Source organism: Dipodomys ordii, unplaced genomic scaffold (genome assembly GCF_000151885.1).
Source record: "Dipodomys ordii isolate 6190 unplaced genomic scaffold, Dord_2.0 Scaffold110, whole genome shotgun sequence".
NCBI lineage: Eukaryota > Metazoa > Chordata > Mammalia > Rodentia > Heteromyidae > Dipodomys > Dipodomys ordii.
The window spans coordinates 3,587,277-3,603,457 of NW_012267326.1; the positions used below are offsets into that span (position 1 = coordinate 3,587,277).

The 16,181-nt window shown below is 41.8% G+C and overlaps 1 protein-coding gene across 1 annotated transcript in view; it reads left to right on the top strand.

The window, feature by feature from the left end:
- The window catches only part of Tgfbr2 (transforming growth factor, beta receptor II (70/80kDa)), a 91,092-nt gene that overhangs the window by 66,777 nt on the left and 8,134 nt on the right, over positions 1 to 16,181 (top strand). The window contains exon 5 of the mRNA XM_013028495.1: positions 1,478 to 1,619. Within this exon, the coding sequence (XP_012883949.1) occupies positions 1,478 to 1,619 (142 nt within the window). The remainder of the gene's footprint in view (positions 1 to 1,477; positions 1,620 to 16,181) is intronic.

Below are 16,181 nucleotides of genomic sequence, written 5' to 3' on the forward strand. Positions count from 1 at the left end.
CTAGCTGGCTTTGAAGCATGATCCTCATATCTCAGCCTCCTGAGTAGCTAGGATTACAGGTATGAGCCACTGGTGCCTGGCCAAGGATTTACTTCTTATATATTCAGAAGTGTTGAATATATGAAGTTTCTGCCCAGGCAGCCCTCTGTGCTCCCAGCTACCCAGGCAGTGTTGAGGTTAACATGTTGAAATAGAAATAAATCCATATGTCAAGGCCATGACTCATACAGTGACCCATTAAAAAGAAAGCTGTCTTCTACAAAGTGCCTATAAGAACCATTCCTTGGAACACTGGTGTCAAATTACTTGACCTCCTTAGGTCCTTGACAAGGTCTGGCAATTGTTGTATAAGTCAGGCTGTACAAGCTACAATATCATACATTTAATTTGAAAGTGATTTTTTGTTAGAAGTATTTTTCTTATTCCTTTGAATCCCATGTTCACATATGGTCAGTAATAAAGTTGACCACAGGCCTATGAGTCAAAACACAATTATGTGTCACATCTTTAAAAATTAAAATATGATTTGGATTTGGTCTTGTCCTGTGAAAATACTTTCATGTAATTTTAATTTAGGTGACTTGTAGAATTATATCTTGGAAATTATAGTCTTGGAAAACTAGACTATGTCTTGGAGTAAACAAAGATTAAAACAACTCTTAAATGATCAAAATGAATATCAATTTTTCTCATTTTAGAGTTTCAAGAATTAAAGAAAAATTATTTACTTTGCACTAACTCACGCTTGTAACCTAGCTACTTGGGAGGCTGAGTTCTAGAGAATTGAGACTCAAGACCAAACCAGGTAGAATAGACCACAAGACTTCATCTCTAAAATAACTAGTAAAAAGCAGGGATGGAGGCATGGCTCAAGTGGTAGCAAAGCAAACATGTATAAGGCCCTGAGTTCCAACACTGGTACAAAACCAGAAATGTTTAATTTTCATTGTAAAAGCAAAACTAGTCATCTAAAATGTCTTGCTATATTCTCTCATATTATCTGTAATGACATACATTAGAAGTCAGATAAGTCTCTGGCACTTCTTTGTTCCTTTGTTTATAATCTTCCAAGGGTTTTTTGGGAGAGAGGTTCTATTTTTTTTTAGTGACTATATTGCTCTCTCTTTCTGTGTTGTTCTTATTTAAAACTTCATTGTGGAGTTTTTGTTATTTTTGTTTTTGTATCTGAGCCTTTGCTCTCTCTTGGTTATTTTGCTCAGGTGGTATCTTGTAGCTTTTTGCTGTTCAGTTGGAGATAAGGTTCTCATAGACTTTTCTGTCTTGGCTCTCTTTGAACTACTGTCTTCAGATCTCAGCCTCTTGATTAGCTAGGATTACAGGTGTGAGCCACCAGCATTTGGAAGCACTGTGATTTTTTTTAAGGTAATCTGCCTGTGGGAGTGACACGTATCAACCGTGGTGTTAAAATAAAGACATTGTAATGAAATGAAAGGCCTCAATGCCTGTTTTTATTTAGGTGGGAACTGCAAGATACATGGCCCCAGAAGTACTAGAATCCAGGATGAATTTGGAGAATGTTGAGTCCTTCAAGCAGACGGATGTGTATTCCATGGCTCTGGTGCTCTGGGAGATGACGTCTCGCTGTAATGCGGTGGGAGGTATGTATGTACAGACCACAGTCCTGGCATGCTCCTGGACCTGCCTTCCAAATGATAGTATATTACTATTTGCTCTGAGCATGATTCTAGGGTCTCATCACAAAACAGTTAACTCCACAGTGACAACTACTAGAATCTACAACCTTGGGAGCTAAGCTAAACGTTTTAAAATCTGATACTATTGTTTGTCCATTTGTAATTTTTTTGTGTGCCAGAACTGGGGCTAAGGTACTACTACTTGAGCCACACCTCCAACTGCTTGTGCTTTTATTTTGTCCTTTGTAGTACTTAAACTCGGGTACCTGGGTGCTGTTCCTGAACTGATTCACTTAAGGCTAGCACTCTGTCACTTGGAGCCACAGCTTTCTTTTCTGGTTTTTGAATGGTTAATTGAGTCTCATGGGGACTTTTCTGCCTAGTTTGTCTTCAAATTGTGATCGTGGATTTCAGCATCCGCAGTAGCTAAGATTATAGGTTGAGACATGGATGCTTGGAAAGTTGTTTTTTATTTGTTTATATAATTAATTAGAAATGAGTCTCAAAGACTTACTTGGCCAGGCTAGCTTGAACCAACAATTCTCAGATCTTACCCTCCTTAATAGCTAGGATTACAGACATGAGCCACTAGCAACTGGCAAAATATGTTAACCTGAAAGCCAAGTTTGGAAGATAAACTTTTGTGTCTTCTTCATTCTGATGGCTCTATATCATCATTACTTTTTCTTAGTGCACCTCTTCACATATATTTTAATAACTAAAAAGAGACAACACTAACAATGTGTCTGAGAATTATTTGTTTATCTAGTATGTTATATTATTTAGATAGGTTTCTTTTGGTGCTTTAAAGCTTTTCAGAATTACAAAGTCCAACAAAATATTTTGACTAAGAAGTTACTTCCATAAACATGACTTGTTTGATTTAGGCAAAACCAGCAAAATGGTTTGACCTATTTGTTTAGGTTTTGGAAACTCTAAGGAAGAGAGGCTATTGAGGGAAGCCATCCAGTAATTAGGATGTCTGGCTTCTCTTCTGTCTTTCTTCTATAATCTCTAAGTGGTCTGGCTTGTTTGCCCTTTTTTTTCCTCCAAGTTTAGTCCCTTACTCTTCTTTTCCTTTTGAACGTCCCCATTAAACACACTACCATAACTTCCCCAGATTCCATTGCCCTGTCTTCTCAGCAAGCTGTACATAGAGCTTGCTGTTGCTGGTGGCTGTGCTTGCTCTAGGCCTTGAAATGTAAATAAGGTAGACATCACTGGGGCTCAGGGGCAGGGCCATTGCTTTAGGGAATATTGTGCCAGTAGAACAGCAGATGTCTACTTAGCCCTATCTTTTTCCTATTGATTTTCCTCTCTGATTTCTATCAGGGCTCACCTGAGCAATGTACATCAGACTGGTCCTAATGACTGACAGATGAAATAACGCTAAACTTAATTATTTTAAAATGTGTGTTTTGTAATAATTTTAGACTTGAAAATATTTGCAAAAGCAACATACAATCTCCATCTTTTTTAAAAAAAAGTGTGTGTGTGTGTGTGTGTGTGTGTGTGTGTGTGTGTTTGTATGGGGGGGGTGAAGGGGGAGGTTTGAACTCACAGCTTCACATTCTCCCTTGCCTTTTCTCCTCAAAGATAGTACTCTACCACTTGAGCCACAGCTCCACCTCTGGCTTTTTGTTGGTTAATTGGATAAGAGTCTCATGGACTTTCCTGTCTGAGCCAGCTTTAAACCACCATCCTCAGATCTTAGCCTCCTGAGAGTAGCTGAGATTACAGGTGTGAGCCACTGGTACCCAGCAAGTCCTCATCTGTTTTTAACCCAGCTTCCTCTTAAACCACAGCATCTAACTATCAACACCAAGAAGTTAACATTGGTTCAGTGCTCTTCATTGATATAGATACCCTACTTAAATTTAGATGTCTCCATTAACAGCCTTTCTGAAGCAGGATCCAGGCCAAGTTACACGGTGAGTGGACATTCATGCCCCATAGTCTCCTGCTCAGCCTATCCTGATTTTCCATAATCTGGAGACTTGAAAAAAGTGTAGACCTGTTGCTTTATTGACAGCTCCTCACTTTGTATTTCTCTGAGGTTTTCTGATCATTACATTGAGATTATATATATGGAGCAAGAATGACGAAGATAGGTTGCTGTGGCCCTTCTCAGTGGGTTCAAGGTCACTGGTGTCAGAGGAGAAATTTGATTACTCTTTTCAGGCAGTGTTTTATAGCTTCTCCCAGTAAAACTATTCTTTTTCTATTTGTAATTAGCCCATACTTTTGAGGAAAAATACTTTTACTTGTTTCTGACAATACCGAGCACCTGTGTAGTACTAGGGGTCCCACCCCACCCCCTCATCGTTTTACCCTTTAAATTGGGGAGGCATCAGTAATTCTTGCTTCCAACAATTATCACTATTATGTGCTTACTGGACATATTTTATTTTCCTTCATTGGCATTCTGTGGGGAAGATCTGTCCCTTCTTCCACCATCTCATTATTTATTCACTAATTATATATTTAGATGAGCTTTGACATTATGGATATTTACTCCATTCTATGCATATTCAATACTTCTGTTATTCATTTTGTTCTTCAGACTACCACAACTTTGGTTACTGGCTCAAACTTGTCAACATTTTATCCATGATAAAAGCTATCCAGGGGCTGGGAAGGTAGCTCAGCGGTAGAGTGCATGCCTTGCAAGCCTGAGGCCCTGGGTTCGATTCCTCAGCACCACATAAACAGAAAAAGCCGGAAGTGACGCTGTGGATCCAGTGGTAGAGCACTAGCCTTGAGTTGAAGAGCTGGGGAACAGCGCCCAGACCCAGAGTTCAGGCCCCATGACCGACAAAAAAAAAAAAAAAGCTATCCAGATAAAGATTGACACCTTTGCAGGCTCAGATTCTTCATCCCTTTCAGAACATGTTAGACTGATGGGTCCAGGTTCACCCCTTTCTCCCTGCTCCTTGCTGGACCATGACCTCTCTCCCTGGTCCCCCAGGGTAGAGATCGTGTTCTTCTCTGCTGACACTCCTATTTCCTGGTTACCTGCCTGAGATTTCTTCTCTCATATTACTGCAAGTAATTTTTTTTTCTTGTGCAGTGAAATTTATTTAACCGAGTTTCAGCCACTGAGAATAATTTTCTGCCTGAAAGCTTTGACAGGACCAAAGTGAATCTTTAGTCTGATAAGAACTGTGTCAGAGAAGATTCTGTAGTCAGTGTTGGAATAAATGTACCTAGATTTCAGAATCTTCTCCTGTGCTGGAGAGTGTGTCTCTGTCTTTCGCTCTGTCCATGCAACTGCTTATGATGGCCCAGCGTGAGTTCCCTGCTCTTGTTTTTATGTGGAAGAATCTAGGCACATGGGGAAGAACAACTTTTCCACATTCTAAAGTGGGGTAAGCAAGCAGTCCTAAGGAAAGAACAGGATCTGATTTGGAAAGCTTGTCTCAAAAAGTCCTTTTATAAACTTCATGGTAAGAACAGATGGCTTTGGAGAAACCAGCTGCCCTGTTTTTTATTTTCTTTGATTCTTTTTCTCCCATGTCCACTCAGGCTGATGAATCAAGGCTGTTTTATCCATCCTTGCTTTCATCCTGACACAAAGCCCTTTCTTGAACTAAGTGAGTGAGCAAATGCTGTACACCCACCTTTCACTTACCCTGTCTTCTCCTTTCGAACTATTGGCATTTGGGGTTTTGTTGATTTTTATTACTGCCTGGTTCATCTTAAAAACCCAAATGACAGCTTTTTTTTTCTTAGTTTAGTCTTTTTTTTCAATATGAAGGCTTTACTTTCTTTTCTTTAAAATATATTTATTGTTATTATAAAAGCGATGTACAAAGGAGTAACAGTTATATAAGTCAGGTAATAAGTACATTTCTTTTTGAACAATGGCACCCTTTCCCTTGCCCTCTCCCAGTTCTTCCCTCCTATCTCCACTCACAAGTTGACAGTTCATTTTCAACATAATGTCTAGTGAGTACACTGCTGTATTTGTTCACCTTTTTGTCCCTCCATTTCTGTGTCCTCTCTTACCCTCCCAAAGACAGATAAATGAACAAAGATGACAAAAGGAAATGAAAACAAAAACAGCAATAAAGAACAAAAAAACCTCCTATTTCTACTTCCCAGAGTTTATTTTGATTATATATATATATATGTGTGTGTGTGTGTGTGTGTATATCTGTATATATATGTATATGTACATATATATGTATATATATATACATATGTATGTATATATACATATACATACATATGTATATATATATACATATATATAGTTGCTGTTGTTGTTTTTGTTTTTGTCAGTCATGGGACCTGAACTCTGGGCCTGGGTGCTGTCTCTCAGCTCTCCATCATGCAAGGCATGTATTCAAGGCAAGCACTCTCCCGCTGAGCAACCTTCCTAGCCCCGATAAATATTATTTTATATGATCAGATGCATATATTAGCTTAGTCTTAATAGCAGAGGCTTTCTTTTCCATTCAGTGAGGCCCATGGAGAGTGCAGAAAGCCAAAAAACAGATGTACTTCCTGCAAGCTAGGGATTCTGTCACACTCTCCAGCTGTTATACAATCACAGATGGAAAAGACAGACCTTCACCTCCATAAGTTAATAGTCTGCTAGAAACAGACTTTGCTTTTTCAAAATTGACACATGAACATATATTTCTTACTTTTCTAAACCAAAAAGTGACATTAACTACATCTAGTTGACATGAGACTTTAATTTGCAAAGTATAAGGAATGAGCAAAAATGTAAACTGTCTTTCCTTAAGATTTAACTCACTCAGGTACACATACACAACACAGAGGAAAGTGGTCCAAAAAAAGAGATATTTTGTAGCGAAAGTGGCATTGGTTCTGTTGAATAGAGCCACAAAGGAACAACAGCTTATTATTGCATAAGCACCAGCCTGTGTGCAGTTAATGTAATCCACATACAATGCTTTGAAGTGTGTGCTCTTGTTAATCCTCTGTTTGCAAATGGGAAAACTCAGGCTTTGGAGACAGAAAAGCTGAGGAGCCAAGAATGAAAGCCCTTTTGTCAACCTGATGGAGAGCTAGCCTGACTGATGAAAAGTATTGACATTAAGTTGTAGCTACAAGTACCCCGACTACCATGGAGTGGGTAGTCAGCTTTGTGCTATGTGTCCTAGAATTTATGCAAAAGCCTTTATGCAAAGCCTTTCTGGGGGTAGGTGGAGAGACACTTGAGGAGCAGTTAGCAGTGGCCTAGTTCCTGAAAGTCTGTATTGGTGGGTTTTCTTCTCACCTGGGTGAGCCTTTGTCAGTACAATCCCTAGATACTTCTATGCATTCAAGGAATGAGTACCTTAAAATCTGGGATCACTTTTGTTGTGTTTAACAGTGGTAACTGGAACTCAGGAGACTCTCTTTCTCATTTGGCTTTTTCTGATCTCAAGAGAAAAGAGTCTCACCGAAGTTGTTATTATTGTTGTTTTGTTTTGTTTTTGCCCAGGCTGGCTTCTAACTGTGATCCTTAGATCTCAGCCTTCTGAGTAGCTAGGTGTCCAGCCCAGGATCACTTCCTTACCTTTATTTCTCTAAGGATGGATGTATTCATTTGTTCACTCAAGAATTATTTCATGAATGCCTGCTATGTCTCAGACACTATTCAAAAGGCTTAGGAAAGTAGTTTGTATTTTTGACCCAGCGTCTCGCTTTGCAGCCTTGGCTGGCCTTAAACTTGGTATTCTCCTGTCCCAGTGCTAGGATTTTTCAGGTGTATACCACAATGCCATGCAAGAACAGCAGTTTAAAAAGCAAACGTTTTTTCCCCAAGAGACAGTCTAGTGAGAAGGTAATATTCTAGAAAGACAAATTAATGAGCCAATAGCTCATTTAGAGGTTAGAGGTGACATAGATGAGTGTTATAATTTTAGAAGCCAAAATACAGTATGTTAAGGGGACAGATAATGACAGAGGCTGTTATTCCAGACACTTTGATCATCTGAAGGGAATAAAAAGGGAAAAAGTCTTCACAGAGTTGTTTGAAGAAGAAATATAGCCAAAGGAGATGATGGGTGGGCATGTGACTGCCTTAAAAAGGAGAAAAGTCATGTGATGGACATCCAGCAAAGACTGGCATGTAACTGGCTGGGTGTCCAGAGAAAGTGATTTAGTGTGGTGTGGGGGGGGGCAGATGAAGGCAGTGTCCAGGACCCCTTTTACGTCATACACACAGCCAGAACTGGCCCACATGTAAACCCACTGCGAATCCTTCTTGAGTAGATGCTGACAAACAAAAACAGCTGGCTGAGCACGTATTTAGCCAGAATTACAGCGCCATGTTATTGGGTTTCTGCAATTCTGTGAGGAAAGAAAGCTCAAATGACCCAAGAAGAAAGAACAGGGTGGGGAAAAAGTAGAAAAGAAAGGGTCTGGAGAAGAGACTGAGAGGAGGCCAGGATGAGGAAGCACTTTACTTTACTGGACTTCAAGTCAGTGCAATTTGCAAAGCAAATGGAAAACATCAGGGAGTGGCCTTGGAGGACAACAGCTTCGCTGTCCTGCAAGTCCAGAGCCACAGCAAAAACAACAGCTGTGTGCCAGATGCTGACACTGGAGATACACACACCACAGTTGTCCCAGAAGCCAGCCCCTGATGCGCTTTCTTTTCAGAGTATTGAGAAACTTCTTGGGAGAGAGGCCTAGAAGCTACTTTGCATTAGGAAGAGGCTGCAGGGAGAGGCCAAGGAGGGAACCTCAGGAAGACAGACCCTTTTTCCAGCTATGAGGCAGAGCTTTCTCATAAAAGGGACCTCTGTCATCCAGAGGCCGGTGCCTCACACTGTCACCCCAGTTACTCAGGAGTCTGAGATTCTGAGGATCATGGTTTGAAGGCAGGCAAGGCAGGAAAGGCTATGATACTCTCATATCCAATTAACCACCAAAAAGGTGGAGCTGTGGCTCAAGTGGTGGAGTACCAACCTTGAATGGAGAAAGCTTAGGGTCAGCACCTAGGCCTGAGTTCAAGACTCAGTACAGGTGCGCATGTGTACACACACACACACACACACACACACACACACACACACACGCATGCAAGCCTGTGTACATGTTTGCACACACATGGAAAAGAGAAAAGGAAAGGAAAGGAAAGGAAAGGAAGCAAGAGGGAAGGGAAAAAGGTAAAGGGTAGGGGAAAGGGGGAAGGGAAGGGAAGGATAGGGAAGCGAAGAGATGACCTCTGTTTAGACATACTGAGAAAAACACTGAAGTATTCACCTCATAATCTCTGGCTTGGGACACAATCTGAGGATTGATCAAGGACCTGATCTGAGTGAACAGTCCTACTACATAGGTGCCTGCAGTGGTTAGAGTGTCTGACCCTGGAGAAAGGATGAATGAAAGTTATTTGGGAAGATTCAGAGGAAATTCCAGTAAGGAATAAGGAAATGAGTCAGGCATTCATAAAAGGCAGCAGGCCAAGGCGTCTCAGCTGGGAAGTGGCCAGCAAGCCTCTGGAGGGTGGGCATGCATGTAACCCAGGGCAAGCACACACCCACATCACAGCATCAGCCAGGTGCACACAGGGCTCACATCACACCTCCCATTTGTCTTTAGAACAGGACAATGACCCAGTACCCAGCCTGCCAGTTTGGAGTTAGGCCACTGTGTCTGACAGTGTAGAAGGGGATGTGGCATCCTGTAGTGGCAATGTATATACTGATAAAAGGCACCTGTACCTTATTATGTGGGCACAGAAAGCAAGGTACAAGGGCTTTTAAACTGTATTTTTACCAGTCCTTGGTGGCTCACATCTGTAATTCTAGCTCCTCAGAAGGCTGAGATATGAGGATCACAGTTCAAAGCCAGCTAAGGCAGATAAAGCCAAAAGACTTTTATCTCCACTTAACCAATAAAAGCCAGAAGTGGAAGTGTGACTTAAGTGGTAGAGCACCAGGTAGGGACAGTGCCCTGGCCCTGAGTTTTAGTCTCAATACAAAGAAGAAGAAGAAGAAGAAGAAGAAGGAGAAGGAGAAGGAGAAGGAGAAGGAAAAGGAGAAGAAGAAGGAGAAGGAGAAGAAGAAGAAGAATAATTTTTCTGTTTCTTCATCTATCTCTCCTACTAGAATAGACAATTAAAGGGGAGGCTAATTTTTTAGTCACAGGTATAGTTTGCTTAGAAATTCCAAACCAGAACCATAATGTCCTATAAAGATGCTGGTCTCAATGCAGGGAGGAGGGTCTCAGCAGGACATACTTGTTAGATTTGTGACAGGCACCTTGTCACTTGGCGCTTGCACCCCTGTGCTTGCTTCTTGCTCTGGTTAGGAGAGAAAGTCATTTTTGAAAGATTTGGCAGAGGAGCGGAGAAAGCATGGGAACTTCCTTTAAAGGAAAAGCAGTTTTCATAGCATGTAATGACGGTAACATTGTGTTCCATTCTCAATGTTCTTCCCAGAACCTAAGAACTTGGGGCCTCAGTTTCCTTGGTTATGAAGTAAGAGTTGAATGACATCGGAGGGCTGTTCTTCCACATTCTTCCTCTGTCTGACTCACTTGGACCCCTTCCAGTATGCCTAATAACATGGCAAGATACAGCTCCAATTCTCTGTGAAGCCTCTAAGGCCAGCCTGATCTGATGTGGTCAGTGGAAGGTGTGTTTGTTTCAGGTCTGCAACATGAGAAGGACAAGCAGCTGAGAATAAGAGGGTACTGGATGGCTCACAGGGCAGTGTAATGTGGCCAGACACTCAGTCACATTCATTTATCTTGTGATTCATGCCCCTTTTTTTCCCCAGGCCTCTTCCTGATGAACTGAAGGAAAAATACCTGACCTTCTGTAAAAATCTATAAACAAAAATAAAAGTAAATGGAGAAATTCACATTTATAAACAATAAGGGAAAAATTTCAACCACTTCTATTCCCAATACTCAACCTATGATACTTGCATAGAAGAAACTAAGGATTAGGAAGGGGAGAGAGATTTACTTTTCTCTATAAGTTTTTGGTAGTAATTTCATTGTTTTACTCACGTGCTTTTTTTCCCCTTTTGTGTTAGTACTGAGGCTTGAAAACAGAGACTTGCATTCTCCCTTAGCTTTTTTTCTCAAGGCTGACACTGTAACACTTGAGCCACAGTACCACTTCCAGCTTTTTGCCAGTTAAGTAGAGATAAGAGTTTCACAAGCTAGGTGGCAGTGGCTCATGCTTGTAATCCTAGCTACTAAGGAGGCTGGGATCTGAGGATTATGGATTGAAGCCAGACAAGGGAATGAAGTCTATGAGATTCTTTTTTTATTTGTTGGTTGTGAGGCTTGAACTCTGGGCTTGGCCACTGTCCCTCAGCTCTTCAGCTCAATGTTAGTATTCTACCATTTGAGCCATAGCACCACTTCTGGTTTTCTGGTGGTTTATTGAAGATAAGAGTTCCATGGACTCTTCAGTCCAGGCTGGCTTTGAACCGTGATCCAGCAGATCTCATTCTCCTGAGTAGCTAGGATTATAGGTGTGCACCACCGGTGCCTGGCTCTATGAGATTCTTATATCCACTTAACCACCAGAAAACTGGAAGTGTGAGGCTGGGAAGGTGGCTCAGTGGTAGAGTGCTTGCCTTGTGTTCATGAGGCCCTGGGTTCGATTCCTCAGCACCACATAAGCAGAAAAAACCAGAAGTGACAATATGGCTCAAGTGATAGAGTGGTAGTCTTGAGCTGAAGAGCTCAGGGACAGAGTTCAGGCCCCACGACCGGCCAAAAAAAAAAAGAAAAGAAAAAGAAAAAAAGAAAACTGGAAGTGGCACTATGCTCGAAGTGGTAGTGTACTAAAGCTCAGGAACCCATGACAGAAAAAAAAGAAAAAGAATCTAATAACCTTTCCTGCCTGGACTGGTTTTGAACCATGTTTTTCAGTTCCCAACCTCCTGAGTATCTAGGATAATAAGCATGAGTCACCAGCACTTGGCTCACATGCATTTTTGAAACTAAAAGTATTTTAAGCCCCAACATGAAAAATGAGGAGCTGGCACTGGTGGCTTATATCTATAATTTGAGATATTTAGGAGATTGAGATCTGGAGGATCATCATTCAAGTCCACTCTGAGCAAAAACATGTCACTGAGACTCCATCACCCAAATAACTGGCTGGGAAGCATGTGGTAAGATATCAGCCTAGCAAGCCAGAGGCTCTCAATTCAAATCCTAGAACCAACAACAAAATGTAGTTGAGATGACTTTGGACTTGACAGTTTTGTGGACTGAACTGTCTCTGAACCCATAAAGAGCCAGTGGGCATCACAAAGGTCCCAGGTGACCCACTTGGTATAATATTCACTCTGTTCCATTCACCAGGATCTCTCCCCCACAGGCACCAACCTACATATTTGGAGGCTTTTTTTCCCTTTGCTCTCCTTCCTCAAGAGTTCAGGCTCCCCTTGTGCATCTGTGGTGATCTCCTATAGAGCCAAAGCAAAGATCCCATCACTACACCCCAAGTGGTATGTAGAATAACAAAGGAGCAGTTAGGGAACACCCCAGGAGGGAATGGTGTCTTCTAGGTCATCTTGAGACCCTAGAATGTCTAATGTGTTGTCTAGGCAGCCACAAAAATGGACATAGACTGGTGCCCTGTGCAGACAGCATGGAGGCTGTCTGAGAGGCAGAAGGACACACCCACGGGTATAAAGTCATGTTGGCACACATTGTGATGCAGGAGAAAAATGGTAGGGTGGGGACTGGGGTGTGCAAAATGAGGAGTAAATGCAGAGAAAAAAATTGCAAAAGTAAAGAATAAAGCACACGTGTCTCCCCTGTTTTGGAAGATTATATACAAATAGTAGTTCTCGGGAGTTAGCATAAAATACACATAACTGCCGGGCACTGGTGGCTCACACCTGTAATCCTAGCTACTCAGGAGGCTGAGATCTGAGGATCACGGTTCAAAGCCAGCCCGGGCAGGAAATTCCATGAGACTCTTATCTCCAATAAACCACCAGGAAACCAGAAGTGGTGCTATGGTCAAGTGGTAGAGTGCTAGCCTTGAGCTGAAGAGCTGAGGGACAGCGCCCAGGCCCAGAGTTCAAGCTCCATGACTGACCAACACACACACACACACACACACACACACACACACACACACACACAACACTTCAAATCCCCATCTTCACTCTGATCCTGAAAGACTACTATAAAACTAGAGATGAGAATAAGGCAGTTTGATCAAATGATCATGGCTTCAGACACATGAAATTTAAATGTAGAAGAAGGAGGAAAATTCATAGACCAGGCCAGGACCTTCCAGGTGTCCCCCTTCCCTGTAATATCTCCTCAAATCCAAGAGGAACAGCAGACCTTTTGTCCCAGGGGAGGAAGAGAGACTCTCCAAAGCTTCAGGAGGAGTAGAACAAAACATAGTCATGAGTTGCCTGGTTTTAGGAAAGAATTAGTGCCGTGTACATGCATGTGTGTGTGTGTGTGTGTGTGTGTGTGTGTGTCCATGAGTGTGTGAGTGTACTTGTGAGTGTATACGCATGTGCATGCACTAGTACTGGGGCAGGGCCTGGGTACTCTTTCTTAGCTGTTTCATTCAAGGCTACCACCATAGCATGTGGGCCCCAGCTCCACTTCTGGATTTTTGCTGATTAATGAAGAATTTCTCTTTGACTTTCCTGCCTAGGCTGTCTTTGAACTTCAGTCCTTAGATTTCAGGCCCTTGAGTGACTCCAGGATTACAGAAGTGAGCCACCAACTCTGCTGGAATATTTATTACTGACTTAGTAAGCCAAACTAGTCCTAAGTCCTAGTGCCATCTTTTCCCCTCCCCCCATGATGGGAGCCTGCTTTGTTCCATGAGAAGAACTTAAAAAGTGAGAGGAATCTGAGGTTTATATAGTGAATTTGAAGATTAAGTCTTAAAATGGCATAATCTCTCCCTGGGTTACAATTCCACTATGAAGACTTTTTCTTTGTTCTCAAGAATTGTCAGTCTCAGATTGACAGCTGGGTTTGACTCCAATCCTGACATTTTCTTCTTCTGTTCATGGTCATGTTCTATCCTGTCATTTGTGAGCACTGGTATGGGAACGGTTGGCCATCAAAGGAGAAGGAACTATGACCTGTTTGGTGGAAAGAAGACAGCCCAAGAGCTCTCTAAAAAGGCAAAGAGATCTTGGTCAAAGAAACAGCAGTGTGGCATATACTTCCTGCTGTCCTTTCTTCCCAGGTCAGCATTTCTAGCTTCAGCAAGCCCTCTGCCCCTGGGGTAATTTTGCAGCCCTAGGCAGATATATGTTTGAACCGAGATGTAGCCCAGGGAGAAGGAAGTAAACACTCCTTGGCAGCTATGGGGGGGGGCAGCATTTTAGATGTCTAACCTGACAGAAGGATTTTTATGGGACAATTTATTGAGGAGATGGTCTCAGGAGAAGGAAGTACAAGAAGCAGACATGTACATGGAAGGAATGTAAGCAAAGTTGTAGTTCGGGGAGGGTCATGCCTCAGGCTGATTTCACGGGAAGCTTTGTAGCATGAATTGTAATTGTACCAGAGTTGTCCCATTCAGAGGCACGAGGAATGGACTAACATTCACAGTCATTTGTCTTTGGCTACCCCAGGCTATACCAAGGGGAGGCATTCATGTCCACAATCCTTAAGGGTAGCCCTTCCTGTCAACCGAGGGCAATCTACCAGAGAAGGGTGTAGATATGAACCCTCATGGTAAATGCTTGGGTCAGCTGGGATCTGGCACTCTTAGCGTGGTAACAAGGATCTAAGCAAGCACCAACCATAACTACTACATCAGGCATAATAGTTGGAAATGAAATTTATGAACTGATACACTATCTAAGGATCAACTGTGTCATACACACATCCTATCCTATGTATATAAAACATTTAAATCTTAAATCACAAGAAATCTGGAAGGAAATCTGGAAGTCCCTTGGTTAAGGATACTGTGTGTGTGTGTGTGTGTGTGTGTGTGTGTGTGTGTGTGTGTGTACTGTGTTTCAAGTTATAAACACAGAAAATGTCCTGGTTGCTTTTCTGTTTGGATGAGGCTGAAGAAGACAAATATACAAGTAGGGTTTGGGGAACAGAGAAGAAGCAAAACAGAAAAGGCAATAAATAAATAAATCCTAGTTATGTCTTCTTAAAATACCCTTTTTTTCATGAAAGCTTCCTTGATTCTTACCCTGGAAGAGAAAATTGTGAGACTTTCATTTAACAGGATTATCTTGAAGCTAAAGGTCAACAAACCTATTTACTTGGAGGAAAGGTAGAATTTTACTCACATCCAAGTTCAGCTCGGTCAAGTTTTAGTGCAAGTTGAACCTGGGTTTTTAGATTCCAGGCCCAAAGTCTAGGAGTCTCAACTTAGGGCTGTTCACTTACCCCATATGCCAAATAAAGATTTGGAGAAAGATTTATTGCATGGAAGCATGAGAAGACAACATTCCAGTACATCTTCACCTGTCTTCAGACATTAGAGGTACACAGGTACAGAATTATGGGCAAGGAGTGAAAACAATATGCATAACTGAAACAATCCCAGTCTAAAACATGGCCTCATTGACTATCAACATGGGTTGGGACAGAGACAATCAGTCATGGAACCAAGGTACATCTATATTAGTGGATCATACAATATGTTTTTGTATGTTGGCTTATTTCCTTTAACACATGGTGTCTTTAGAGTTTATCTAAGTTGTACCAGGCATCGGGATTCCATAAAACTGAATTTCACATATTATATCTGTATACTGTGGTTTTATGGAGGACCAGAAACTATTTTTTGTAATATTGTGATTTTTCTACCTATAAAGGACCAGTTCCATTATTTGAGTTAGACACACCCATCAAGCCTACCAGGATTAAAGTAGAAGCTGTGCCTGGAGCCAGTGGTTCACACCTGTAATGCTAGCTATTCAGGAGGCTGAAATCTGTGGACTGAGGTTCAATACCAGCCTGGGCAGGAAAGTCTGTGAGGCTCTTATCTACAATTAACCACCAAAAAATCAGATATGGAGCTGTGGCTCAAAGGGTAGAGCACCAGCTTAGTGCAAACAAACTAAAGGATACCACCTAAGTCCTGAGTTCAAGCCCCAAAACTAACACAAAATTAAAATAATAAAAGAATGAAATGAAATGGCAGCTGTGTGCCATGACCTCCTGTTCTCCTCCTGTTGCTAGCTGTTGGCACAATCCCTAGCACATTATATAAGTTCCCAGTCGTTATATATTGTGCTAGGCCCTGGTTACTCATGCCTATAATCCTAGCTACCCAGGAGCTCTGAGATCACAGTTCAAAGCCAGCCTGGGCAGAAAAATATTTTGACACTCTTATGTCCAAATAATCATCAAAAAGCCAGAAGTAGAGCTTTGGTTCAAGTGGTAAAGTACCAGCCTTCAGTGAGATAGCTAAGGGACAGAGCCCTGGCCCTCAGTTCCAGCCCCAGGACTGGCACACACCCACACACCCACACACGAAGAAGAAGAAGAAGAAGAAGAAGAAGAAGAAGAAGAAGAAGAAGAAGAAGAAGAAGAAGAAGAAGAAGAAGAAGAAGAGGAGGAGGAGGAGGAGGA